Raw genomic sequence first — 12,574 nt, forward strand, 5'->3', positions numbered from 1 at the left:
GCAAAGATTGGTAGTTGCTTAAAGATGACTGCAGATCGTTTTCCTTTCACTCTGATTCATTCCCTTCCCTTTCACATATATCTCGTATATCTTATTCAATTCTAGCCTCTGTCTTCAGTAGCAGAAACATGATACTCTCAGCCCGCTGCCTGCATTGTTGAGGACTGGAAGTAGTATATCAACTCCTAAATGCCCTCTACCTAATATCCGGCCGCTTATTACCCCCCTTCAGCCCCTTCATGATAGATTCAACTTCATCGTCCGCCACATCAAGTATATGTTGAGGTGGATACATTGGCTCCCACCCTATCTTCCTTCCATGCTCAGCCGTAAACATACACCTAGTCTCACAATTAGCAGTGCCTCCAAGCGCCCCCCACCCCAAAGGCCATTACTTACCTCCCCCCAAGAAGCACCTGAACCTCATCTGGCGCAACACCAAGCGCCTCGCCCATCTTCGCCAGCACTTCATCATCAGCCTGCACAACATTTCCATCCTCAACCAATCCACGCTTCGCAAGCGCCTCAGCCATAGCACCGTAAACTTTATTCCAAGTAACACTGCCCGAAGAAGCAAGGAAGAAGCCATTCTTGCCGTGGCCAATTTCTTCCCCTGATAGTATCTTCCGGAGAATGTGCAGGTATAATCTTGCTGTATCAGCAATGTGGCATACAGGCCAGATCTGGATATTCACTGTTAGAATATATACATTCGAGTGGTGACTAGTACGGGGGATACATACGGGATCATCCATATCAACCTTATGAACCCGGCGCAGCTTTATCGCAGCACGAACAATATCAACATCTTGGATCGAAGTCTGGTTGCCGAACCCTTCCCCCTGGCCGTATACAAGACACGGGGCGAAGATGTAGCTCCGCACGCCGTGGGCTTCGGCTGTGTCGATGATAGTCGCGTTGGTGTTGGCGGACTATATATTCTTAGTGAGTATGATTTGCAAAAGCAGCATTTGAGTTACTTACTTCAGCTGCAAACTCATGCCTGGACTTCGCCGCCTTCTGAATATCGTACAGTCTCGGATCCGTATCTAACAGTGCCTGGTCGACTGAGACTCCCGCATGTCGACTGAACTGCTTAGAGCCAGTCGTATGTAGAAAGTGCACTTCTTTGCCTGTTCTCTTCTTGGCCTCCCCTAAGCCTTTGATGAATGCGGGCTGGTGCTTTGCGGAGTAAGCATCAATGAGGTAGTAGACAATGGTGATTTCTCTGTCGATGATAGTCTGAGTGATGGTCTTGTGATCGCTAACATTTAGTATGAGAGGTTCCGCGCCGTATAGCTTCTCTACCTGGTTACCTTGCTCTTCTGATCTGACCAAGGCGTATAGTTTGCCATATGATGGGAGGTTGGCGTTCTTCCAGCGTGCTAGGAGGGTGCCTCCTAGGTAGCCGGAGGCTCCGGTGATCAGGATGTTGTGGGACATTGGGTTCTGTGATGTGCAATTGAGGTCTCTGGGAGTTCAATCTTTCTAATTGTGCTCTTGCCTTGTCCGTTATCTGGGAAGGAAGAGAATGGTTCCAGCAAGTAGTTTATGTATGTCTGGATAGTATTAGATTAGTAACCGAATACACTCCATGTCGTCGCTGACGCGCTAACCGCTTATGGATTTTTCCTGCGATTCCTATTGGCCGAAGCTAGTCTCTCCACTTCCACTCATACTAGTACCGAAGTACAAGTCTTCCGGTTGGTTTACGCCCTCATTGACAATTTGAAATCAAAAATGCATTTTGATCGTCTTCACAGACCTTCGAACGCTGTGATTAGCAATCATCCCATACTGGCGGGGTTGATGACTGTCGTGAACATATTATCCAGTCTCCATGCCCCATGACAGCCAATAGGAATCACGGGAACGCTCAGGTCGCAACGACCCTCGTACATTTCCTCTCACCACGTTATTGCCAGAAGTATAAAGGCCCGACAGAGAGTTCTCATCGCATATGAAGGTGCAAGTACATTATTCGACTCATCAGAGATTACATCAATTGTGTTTACCCCCTTGCAGATTCCCACATCCATACCATGCAACATTACATCTCCCACTTCGACGGCATTGACGGCCTCAAGAAGGAAGATGTAACAATTCCATCACCCGGACCAGGAGAGGTCCTCGTCCAGATCCGTGCTATATCACTAAACTACCGCGATATGGAGGGTAGGCACCATCCCCTCCCCAAAACATCCCATGCACTTAATAACTAATTTCCCTGAACCCAGTGATCAACGGCGAATACAACCACCACCGCGCGATCAAGCAAGGTTCAAGCATAATCCCCTGTTCAGATATGTGTGGTGTGGTGCAAAGTGTCGGCCAAAATGTCGCCAAATGGAACGTCGGAGATCGCGTTGTTTCCTTATTCGTTCCAGATCATAAGACGGGAAAACTGACTGAGAGAGCACTCGCTACCAGTTTGGGCCTTCCCCAGCAAGGTGTGCTGGCAACGCATCGCGTGTTCGCGGAGGATGCGCTGGTCAAGGCACCCGAGCACATGAGTGACGAGGAAGCATGCACGCTTCCGATCGCGGGTGTTACGGCATGGATGGCGATTAATGGGACTCGGCCGTTAAGCCAGAATGGGGGTCGGGGGGAATATATCCTTCTTCAGGGAACGGGAGGTGTTAGTATTGCTGGGTTGCAGATTGCGAAAGCGTCTGGGGCGAAGGGTATGTTCACCTGCGCATTTATATTTGACTCTAGAGTTGACCCTGTGGGATAGTCATAATTACTTCGTCGTCCGATGAGAAACTAGCCAAGGCAAAGGATCTCGGAGCAGACTTTGGTATCAACTATCGTAACACACCGGAATGGGCTAATAAGGTTATGGAAGTCACGAACGGACATGGCGCGGATATTATTCTCGAAACGGGTGGTTCGCAAACGCTGAGCCAGAGCTTTGTGTGTGCTGCGTACGGTGGCCTGATTAACTGCATTGGATATACCTCTGGCAAGACTCAGGCTTCTGGAGAGCAGAAGAACGTTAATCTGCTCACTCTGAGTCGCAGCTTGACCTTAAAGGGATCAGTTAACGGACCGACGGATCGCTTCGAGGAGTTGATCAAATTTGGGGAGAGACATGAGATTCATCCTGTCATCTCCAAGGTCTTCCCTTTCAGCCAGGCGAGGGATGCTTTCAGGTATCTGGAAAGTGGCTCGCACTTTGGAAAGATTGTTATCCAGGTTTAGTGGGTGCACATGTCGTTTGGGTATCCGGCAGCAAACAACAGTCATTGATCCAATATACCCATTGATTGATTCAGAGGGCATCCTGTTTAATTTACGAACTGTAGCATGAGAAAGGTCTGTACGTAGCATAATTTTAGTTTCACTATAAGTGCTCGGATGTAGGGTCTGCAGAATCTCCGAACATAGGTATATGAGAAAAGTCCATGAAGGCTTCGTTGACTCCATCGCAATAGCTGGGCCAGATATCGGGATCAACGAGATCCGCCCAGGGCCAAAATAAATCATTACTTGTTTGGTTCTCTGGAAGTGACAAGATGGACTGATCGATGTTCGTATTTCGAACATCCATGTCCATGCTTATCGCATGAGATGGTTGAACCACCCGTTGCGTCAGACCATCATTTATCGACGGAGGTACACCTTTTGTGCTTTCGGACACACCACGCCGGAGATCAATATCCAGCATCATAGTCAACTTGTCGACCTTCTCACATAGGTGGCGTGTGAGACATGCTGCACGAACAGCGGCGTCATTTTGGGAACCCGCAAACTCGAACGTCTCCAAGGCTAGGTCGACGTAGCCGCGTGCCTCTGGACAGCGTGGACAGAATGGGAATGCCAATATAAAGCCCATGAGCGTCAGAACGGCATTCCACTGATATTGATAAAGTTCACAAGATCCATAGAATATGTCGTGCATGGTCATACAAGAGTAGACTGTGTGGATCGTTGCCAAGGCGTGTTTCAGAGCAGTTGCAGCATGTGCACCGGCAAGGGGATTTTCTCGGTTCATCGCCGGCTGACGAGGAAACTGGATAAAAACTCTATGCAGACTGATCATTGCGTCGTGGTATTGGAGCTCGAGCAAAGCCTCCGTTTGGATCTGGAGTGGCACTTTTTTCATATAGTCATTGTACTCATCGCCACCATCATCTCCTAGACCACAGAAATACTTTCGTGACACTGGTCCATCTTGAACGTCCAGTTGAAGATGCTTGAACCATGCGTTTTGCCGTAATTCATCTTTCCACACATGTAAATGACGCAAATTCTTTGTCAGAACGTTTGCCTGAAATTCAATGTCATGGCTTTCTCCTGCCTTTTCCTGATGTGTGTTTTCGTGATGTGCCATTGACTCAATAACAGCCAGTGCTGCACACGTAAGACGAATTGATTCATTATGATATGGGAAATGTACCGGACGGGGTGGATCATTCGACATCCAACATGGTGGCGAAGATCTATATATAGGAAGCTGCACACTGACAGGCTTCCCAAGGTGCCTTGAGCAGCGAAAGTCGAGATGGACTAAGGTCCACCATATACGAGAGTAGAGCTCCGCCTGCTCTCGAGAGACTTGAGGGGGCGGATTGCAGTCAAGGTCCAATGATCGAGCAATACGAACAGCGAGCCCGATCATGTTATAAGCCGCCTGATGTTGTCCAGCATCTAGTAAGTACAAGGTCATGATACAGTAGCACTGAAGGATTGGAAGTGAGGGCTTCGCAAACGTTGAATATTGCATCGCGCCAGTTAGACAACGTTGGAAATAAGGCATGCCAATCTTCTTTGAGCACCGATTGCTTCTTTTGAACTGCTTCCATTGCAATCCAAGTAATCGAGAATGGAGGCCTGAGTAGAAAATGTACTGCATAGTGTAGGCTGTTACAGCATCCCGCAGAGGTTGTGGATGGGAGCCGGTCAGCGTATCTTGGTCGGAAAGAGGGTGCTCTAGATCCTCTCGGCGAACAATTGGAACTTGTGGGAGTAACCGTGCCCAAAAAATCTCTAAAACACGATCGACCTGATCAGAGGATAAATCACACTCAACCACAGCTGTGCCATCTGTGTCATGGGGGGTAAAAGGAGATGAGTAAGGAGGAGGGTTCCCCGCCGAGGACCGCTGAGAGGTCAGTTGCGATACACCAGCGCAGAAGGTGTTTATGCGATCGATAAAGCCAAGTGTTGAATCCAAGCGATAGTTGATCGGCGCTGTGTCTGTGTCGTCGGGGCATGATATTATGCCTGCGCTGGATTTCTCCCTTCCCTTGACGGCACTGGTTTTCGGGGTCACAGGAAGTGAGGATGGGGACGCATTCATAGCAGCACCAGACCGATCAGATGGACTGGCGGAGCGCCTGAGACGACTACAGGGTATTTTGTTGACCACGCATTGATGGCAGGGAGCGACTGCGTCACACCGCACTCGATGCTCTCGACAGAAACGGCATGCACGGCGCACTTTGCGGCGCCTAGGCACTGAACCTGTAGTTGGAAAGGTATGTAGCATCGTTTTATTCAATGCGGCTCGAATAATCTGAAGGATGACGTTTTCTGAGCATTGCTGAGTTAGCGTCAAAAGTGGTCACTGGATGTTCTTTGCAGGCTAGATTGAAGATTAGTCACCAAGAAATCTCACGTGTCATTTGTCAGGTTATCGCCGCAGGGACGCTGAGCTGGCCTACAAGCGAATTCACGATTTATATCACTTCTCAAGCCTGACTTTCCTAATAGTCGATGCCAATGACGGAAGTATATACGACTCGGCTGCTCATGAGGCAGAGGGAAGAGAGATATAGACTCTCTAAAGTTGTCTGCACTTCTCGAGGGGGAAAGCTATTTATGAAACGCATTGCCTGCTCTTCCCCCCAGCCTCTTGTGTATGAGAGGACGATGCGTTCATCAGTTATGGGCGGGATGAACTGTCACATAGAAATTCTGTTTGCTGATGGAGTTCGGTGGTTGGCTCGAATTCGAAGATCTAACGCGACTTCACCATCACCCGACCTACGTGACTATATGCGCAGCGAGGTTGTGATTCTTTGATGTCTTGGCAGAACCAGGGTTTCTGCTCCGAAGGTATTCGACTATGCACTACCTGGCGAAACACAAGTTGGTATCGGGTACATTCACATGGAAAATCTCCCAGGGAAAGTCATTACGCTGGTCTCTGGCCTCTCCGGAGCATACGAAGAAGGTTATGACCCAACTAGCGGATGTATAAATTGAGTTGGAATGTTTTGCATCCAACCGTATGGGATCCATAGATGAACCAGGAGCTGATTATATTGCTTCCTTTGCCCGGGAATCCTTGACCGAATAATATGTCAACTCACAGATGATTTCCCTCGGGCCATACGATGATCCGAGAGACTATAGAGGCTAGCATTGAGCTCATTCTGGGGTTGTTATGAAAGGGGAAAGCTATGCAGAATACGACATAAATACACTTCTAGTCCATCAATTTCTTCCTGAATGCATCCCAATATTAATTGAACACCACAGCTTTCAAGACGGACGATTCGATCTATGGCATGCCAATGATAAATGAGATCATATCATTGTCGATGACGAATGAAATATCACTGGAATTGTCGATTTAGAATGGGCTGATACTGGCTCGAAAAATGAAGCCTTTAAATCGCAAGTGGTGCTTCTCCCAGTTGTGACATTTACGATGGAGTCAATATCGTTGGGGAGGAAGAATCCACCTTTGCAGATATACTCATGAAAAAAGGACTTGCAGAAATAGTAAGAAATGTGAGACTGCTTCATCGGTTCCAGTTTTGTGGCGAGTATGACTTTGCAGATTGCGAAGGTTCCTTGGGCCTTTTCCGAGGTCGGAATGCCTTGGACGTAGATGCAGATATAGGCTGGCAAGATTGGAAAGCGACTGCTCTGGAAAGAAATTCTGGTAATGAGCGTCGTCTCTGCTGAAGCAGGCAAGATAGAGTTTTCATCCTCCGTTATCAGGCGATTGCTTTTTTGAAGGGCATGAAAAAGTTGCAGAGAGCGTGTTTATACCTAGATACCGAGTGTACTTTTATCGTAATTGCAACTTCAAAGATAAATTCATAATAGCACATCACTAAAGCTACATATAAGAGCCCGTTGTGGTCAGCTATAGCCAAGAACCTCGCTCACATGGTATATCGAAAATAAATATTCTTCATATCCGTAACATCCTGCTCTCCCAGCTCCTTACCCCGTCGTTCCTGCTCCTCTTTGGAGATCCCCATGCTCAGTACAATGCGCTCCCTGCGTCGATTCTCCCACATATACCATCCTCTCCATAGAAGAATCACAATTGCCTGGAGAGCGAAACATACCGAGCAGGCCACCGTTCCTGACACATACCGGGGCGCATCTTTGGTCCTGAACACTTGCGCACCTGCCATATTCCCGGCGCAATACGCAATCAAAGTCATAGCAGAGACAACGGTTTGCTTGGTCTTTCCTGCGACATTGGAGGGGACTAGAAGGGGGGGGGGAAATGATTAGTGTTGTGCATAACATACGGGTAGGGAAAATGGAGTACGTACTCAAGCTCCAACCGAGAAAAATAGCCAGAGAAAAGACAACTGTCATGATGTACATCCCCCACTTAATCCACTTGTACTCAGGTGTGTTTGGAAGGAGCGACATCACCAGGAGTCCGATAAAGGGAATGATGCAGCTGGCGATCATTACCCACATGCGCTGGTTCTGGAACTTGCGGGTGTACAGGCCAACGATGAGGAAGACGACTACGTAGATAGCTGGAGCGACAGAGAGATTTAGCACTGATTTCTCAATTCAAAGATACTAATCGTACCGTTCCGGGGACAGCCGTAGAGCATGGATTGCCAGTCGTTAAAGCCAAATGTCTCGTACATGAGGGAGCTGAAAGTCGTGATGCCTCTGTGTTTAATTGCGAATTAATTACTGATCAGGTCAAAGAGGTACTGTGTGTAGACTGACCCGTTGGGGATATTTGCAAGGAAAGAATTGGCAAATGAAAAGTATAATTGAGGGTCTTTAAAGGCTTCATAGACTTGTGGCCAGGACCACTGTTTACCTGTAGTATCCTGGCCTGTCTGGTTCTTCAGTGTGCGGGCGGTTCTATGATAGTGAGTAGTCTGCTTTCGATAAATATGGGATGATAACTTACGCCATGCGTTTCTCATCATCATTCAACCACCGCACTTCATGCGGGCAACCGAGCAGGAAGAAGGCGGCTACTGCGCCGGCCAGGGTAATAGAGCCTAGAAATAAGGAGATGCATCGCCAAGCTGCTATACCGCCATGGGCTTCAACATGTCGCGCGATGGCGTACAAGATCAGGTTGCAGACAATGGAGAAGAAGCCCTCGGATGACTGCCAGAAGAGGGAGCGGTTGGCGTGTTCTTCGGTCCGGTACCAGAGACCAGTAATGAGGAGGAAGCCGGGGGATATATTGCTCTCAAAGAACCCTTGAAGGGCGCGGAGTGCCATCAATTGAGACCAGTTTTGTACGGCGCTGATACAGATGAGGCATATCCCTGACAAGGTTATTTATAGTTCCGTGTGGGGTAGTCGTAGAACGCATGGCTTACCCCAGCATGTCATGTAGATTGAGAGGACAAGGCCAACATTGAACCTCTGCAGGAGATATACAGAGGGAAATTCCCCGATGAGATATGTGAGATAGAAACTGTAGGGACAGTCAATGCAATTCATGTCCTGGGTGGTTTACACTTACATTGTGGTCAGCCATTGGTACTGTTGGCCATGTAATTTCAACTCATCCTCCATTCCAAATAACTGGAATTGTCAGCATACGCATTTATCCTCTAGTCTATTATACTTACTGCCTGAATACTGGTCGACGTCTTGTCTGTCTGCTGTATCCCATAGAAGAAGAACCTGGAAAGTTAGAGAGGACTTTCTTGAAGATGGGTATGCGCATACATCATGGGCATGAGGTAGTAGTCGATCTTCCGGGTCAGTTTCTTGTACTGCTGCTCTGTGTAATCTGCTTCACGTCAACGGTGCTCACATATGCAGCAATGATGATTCCTTACCTGATGCTAGAATCTCCCCAACTTCAACGTTGGTGGTCGCTTCCAGAGCAGCATCATTCTTGTCCGTTGACTTTCGGTCCATTTCTGGTACGTCTTCATTCAAAGTAGGCATGCCTGTCTGTTCTGTGAATATCATCCAAGTGAACAGATAACTTCAGATTCGACGTGATATCTAGATGCAGTGTTCATATGGCACAATTCCCCAAGTGTTGATAACAGATAACAGCAACCGGTATCCGATAAGGAAGTCAGTCTACACCAATGCCTTTCTTAATCATTTCATAGCAACCATTCAATACGCCGGTTCGGAAACATACAGCAACGGCATGCTAGTCAACGGTCAAGGCCGAGAATGGCCTATTCCTAATGCATGCTAATGACTGCCTATCCATGAAGCCTCGCCATTCCATCGCCGATGATACTGACTTTCGACTTCCATAGATAATCGGCGAAGCCCGAGCAACGAAGCTTCCCCACCGCGATAAGCCGAAAGTGGAGTAGAGATCGGCCATCTGTCCGCCCCCATCCAACCCTACTGCCGTATATACAACAAGCCCCCAAAGCATAATCCTTCAACCCCGCGCGAGACAACGCGCGTTTCCTCTTCCCAATCATCCATCCATTGACAAACAATCATGTCCACTCCCGTCCCCAAAGCCACCACCCCCTTCTGGCGCACCCAGCCCCATCCCCTCGACCGCCACCGCAGCACCCCAGACCTTTCTACTGAATGCGACATTCTCATCATTGGCGCCGGCTTCGCAGGAGCAGCCCTAGCACATTTTCTCTACAAGGACAATCCCTCGCCACCATCGGTAGTCATCCTCGAGGCACGCGAAGCATGTTCCGGAGCTACTGGTCGCAATGGTGAATACCACTGCCCCTTCCCCCAATCTCATCAATAACCAACCATCCAAATCAGGAGGACACCTCAAACCAGACGTCTACCTTAACCTTCCAAAACACATCAAAAAGTACGGCGTCGAAGCCGCAGTGGAAGTGGCCAAATTCGAAGCCTCCCAAGTCCACGCCGTGAAGGAGCTAGTCGAGACCGAGAACATTGACTGCGACTTCGTTTTAACCCGCGCATGCGATGCAACACTGGACGAGAAACTAGCGCGAGAGATTGAGGATGCGTACACGGAACTAGTTAAATCAGGCGTTGCTGATCTCAAAGATGTGCATTTTACACCGCGCAAGAATGCCGAGCGGGTGCGCTTATCCCTCCCTCCCTCACCTCTCGTTTCAATCATGTTACTAAAAGGTTATATAATTAGGTATCCGGCGTCAAAGGCGCCCTGAACTGCTTCACCTTCACAGCAGGCCACATCTGGCCCTACAAGATGGTAATGCATCTCCTTCAAGGCGTCGTGAACCGCGGCGCGAACCTCCAAACCATGACCCCCGTTACATCTATCGATGAGAGCCCTCTACCCGATGGTCGCTGGGCAGTCCACACCGAAAGGGGGGACATAAAGGCGAAGAAAATCCTTCTCGCGACAAACGCATACACATCCCACCTGGCACCACAATTCAAGAACCACATCGTCCCGGTGCGCGGCATCTGCAGCCGTATCGTCGTACCAGAGGGCAAGGTGGCGCCATTCCTACCCCAAACCTATAGTATCCGGTATGGGCCGTCGATGTACGATTATCTGATCCCGAGACCAGACGGGAGTATTGTTGTGGGTGGGGCCAAGGCGAGGTTCTGGACAGATAAGAAGCACTGGTACGATGTTGTGGATGATGGAAAGTTGATTGAGCCTGCCGAGACATACTTCGATGGGTTGATGCAGAGACATTTTGTTGGGTGGGAGGGGAGCGAGGCTTATACAGATCGGGTGTGGACGGGGAGTATGATTACCCTCTCTATTCTTGACATTCACTAGGAAGTGCATTTGCTGACTGTTTCCAGTTATGGGGTATAGTTCCGACTTCATGCCGTATGTGGGTGAGGTGCCTGGGAAGCCGAATCAAACTGTTCTGGCGGGTTTCTCGGGACATGGCATGCCGCTGATTCTGCTTTGTGCAAAAGCGGTTGCGAGGATGGTGAGGGAGGGTGCTGCTTTCGAGGATACGGATGTACCGTCGGTGTTCCGGGTGACGAAGGAGAGGTTGGAGAGTACGAAGAATGAGATTCTGGAGGGGTTGGAAAAGGAGCATCCCTCGAGTAAGCTGTGAGTAGGGTGTGGGATTGATTAAGATGTGATCTAGTGTATAGCGACCAGGTTATTGCTAGGGGGAGTGGATAAGTAAAGAAGCAATTGGCACATTATTCGCATCTTCATATAATACCAGAAAAATTTAGGCCTCCTAGTCAGTCTCCATCGCAGCAGTAGCTGCAATAATCCCCTCGGCCAGCAAAGGCAAACTATCCGCCTCCACATCCATCTCCCCAAAGATATCTGAACATGTCTCCTTCTCCCACACAGACACCCAAGCCCCTTTGAATCTATACAATTGACATTAGTAAATTTTCCAGTCATCCCAAACATATATACCAACTCACCCGCACCGCTTCGCCGCAGCCGCATCCCACATATGCGCCGCCGCAAACCAAGCCACCGACCCTTCTCCTTCAAATTTCTCCAACAAATATCGATATGACTCCGGTGCTGGCTTACCCACCCCAATTGTATCACAGGAGACAAAATTATCCTCTGGAAATTTCACTCCACCTTCAGCAAGATATCCAGCCACTCGGGACGTATCCCCCGACGTCAGAGCCCAAACCGTGAACCCCGCATCTCTAAGCTTTCCGAAACATTCTGTTAGCCCCGGACGTACTTTTAAACCGCGGTACCATGCAAGGAGATATTCGCGGTCTTCATCGGTGGCGAACTCTCGTGGGTCCAGAATCCCAGCTTGCCAGAGCGTCCGGTAGAAGATGGAGCGGAAAACATCGAAGAATTTGACGTAGTGGGTTGAGAGACTCAGGTAGGTGTATTCTTTTTCGCCGGCTTCCATCCACGCGTAGCCGAACAGGCGGGGGTTGATGTTGTAGGTGCGCAGCTTGGGGCCGAGACGCGAGTCGATTGCGGAGAAGAAGGCGTCGTAGGAGACGCAGGTTCCTAGGATGGTGGCGATGGTTAACGACAATTGACTGGGGACTTAATGGTATCTTGGCTTACCTACGACGTCGAAGACGACGTGCTTGTTTGTGGTTGTCATGTTGGTTGCAGTCTGTAAAATCTGTCTCATTGACATGTTATGATATGTATCCGAATGACTTCGTTAAATGATCTCAGTTGGGTCCCTCATGGGCAAAGGAACTCCAACCGATGAAGAGTCATCGGTGAACCGCAGCTAAAATGAGGAAGTAGACGGGCTAAGCCGAGACCATCGCCGGGTCTGGATACGACCCCTCTGGAGGCTATCTTATCACCGAGAAGCCCTATCTCTCGAGCGGGGTCACCCAGGTTTCGGAAGATAGCCGATAAACAAGCACCGCTGCAGGGATGCTTGAGGGACCACGTCAGCTCGGCATTCAGCGACTGCCTCTATCCTGGTTGCGCAGTGCTGCGATATTGCATACCCCTCATGTCGAT

General features: G+C 49.0%; 6 protein-coding genes across 6 annotated transcripts; 2 read left to right on the plus strand and 4 right to left on the minus strand.

The window, feature by feature from the left end:
- Positions 1 to 193: 193 nt before the first annotated feature.
- BDQ94DRAFT_182926 (NAD-dependent epimerase/dehydratase family protein) lies at positions 194 to 1,457 on the minus strand (the record flags this gene model as incomplete). Its single annotated transcript, XM_026774274.1, has 4 exons — positions 985 to 1,457; positions 744 to 932; positions 400 to 683; positions 194 to 341 (listed from the first exon to the last, which is right to left on the minus strand). The coding sequence occupies exons 1-4, from the start codon at positions 1,441 to 1,443 to the stop codon at positions 197 to 199; spliced, it is 1,077 nt and encodes a 358-aa protein (XP_026630686.1). The 5' UTR covers positions 1,444 to 1,457.
- Positions 1,458 to 2,042: 585 nt separating this feature from the next.
- Positions 2,043 to 3,204, plus strand: BDQ94DRAFT_182928 (zinc-dependent alcohol dehydrogenase family protein; the record flags this gene model as incomplete). The annotated part of the gene is made up of 3 exons (XM_026774275.1): positions 2,043 to 2,175; positions 2,238 to 2,684; positions 2,738 to 3,204. The coding sequence occupies 3 exons, from the start codon at positions 2,043 to 2,045 to the stop codon at positions 3,202 to 3,204; spliced, it is 1,047 nt and encodes a 348-aa protein (XP_026630687.1).
- Positions 3,204 to 5,513, minus strand: BDQ94DRAFT_182931 (fungal specific transcription factor domain-containing protein). The gene has a single exon (XM_026774276.1). The coding sequence runs from the start codon at positions 5,492 to 5,494 to the stop codon at positions 3,347 to 3,349; it is 2,148 nt and encodes a 715-aa protein (XP_026630688.1). The 5' UTR covers positions 5,495 to 5,513; the 3' UTR covers positions 3,204 to 3,346.
- A 1,611-nt stretch (positions 5,514 to 7,124) lies between these two features.
- On the minus strand, positions 7,125 to 9,162 carry BDQ94DRAFT_157137 (major facilitator superfamily domain-containing protein; the record flags this gene model as incomplete). The annotated part of the gene is made up of 10 exons (XM_026768702.1): positions 7,125 to 7,459; positions 7,527 to 7,742; positions 7,799 to 7,884; positions 7,945 to 8,085; positions 8,135 to 8,504; positions 8,559 to 8,656; positions 8,705 to 8,766; positions 8,814 to 8,868; positions 8,914 to 8,977; positions 9,027 to 9,162. 10 exons carry the CDS (start codon positions 9,160 to 9,162, stop codon positions 7,125 to 7,127), a joined length of 1,563 nt encoding a protein of 520 aa, XP_026630689.1.
- Positions 9,163 to 9,661: 499 nt separating this feature from the next.
- Positions 9,662 to 11,207, plus strand: BDQ94DRAFT_182933 (NAD(P)/FAD-dependent oxidoreductase; the record flags this gene model as incomplete). Its single annotated transcript, XM_026774277.1, has 4 exons — positions 9,662 to 9,893; positions 9,949 to 10,238; positions 10,304 to 10,880; positions 10,942 to 11,207. 4 exons carry the CDS (start codon positions 9,662 to 9,664, stop codon positions 11,205 to 11,207), a joined length of 1,365 nt encoding a protein of 454 aa, XP_026630690.1.
- A 132-nt stretch (positions 11,208 to 11,339) lies between these two features.
- BDQ94DRAFT_166827 (HAD-like domain-containing protein) lies at positions 11,340 to 12,197 on the minus strand (the record flags this gene model as incomplete). Its single annotated transcript, XM_026770644.1, has 3 exons — positions 11,340 to 11,478; positions 11,536 to 12,097; positions 12,158 to 12,197. The coding sequence occupies 3 exons, from the start codon at positions 12,195 to 12,197 to the stop codon at positions 11,340 to 11,342; spliced, it is 741 nt and encodes a 246-aa protein (XP_026630691.1).
- Between the last annotated feature and the right edge of the window lie 377 nt (positions 12,198 to 12,574).

This window comes from Aspergillus welwitschiae, assembly GCF_003344945.1.
Source record: "Aspergillus welwitschiae strain CBS 139.54b unplaced genomic scaffold BDQ94scaffold_4, whole genome shotgun sequence".
NCBI lineage: Eukaryota > Fungi > Ascomycota > Eurotiomycetes > Eurotiales > Aspergillaceae > Aspergillus > Aspergillus welwitschiae.

Excerpts from the sequence above, each read along its gene's own strand:
- BDQ94DRAFT_182931 (XM_026774276.1), bottom strand. The coding sequence starts at position 5,494 with ATGCTACATACCTTTCCAACTACAGGTTCAGTGCCTAGGCGCCGCAAA.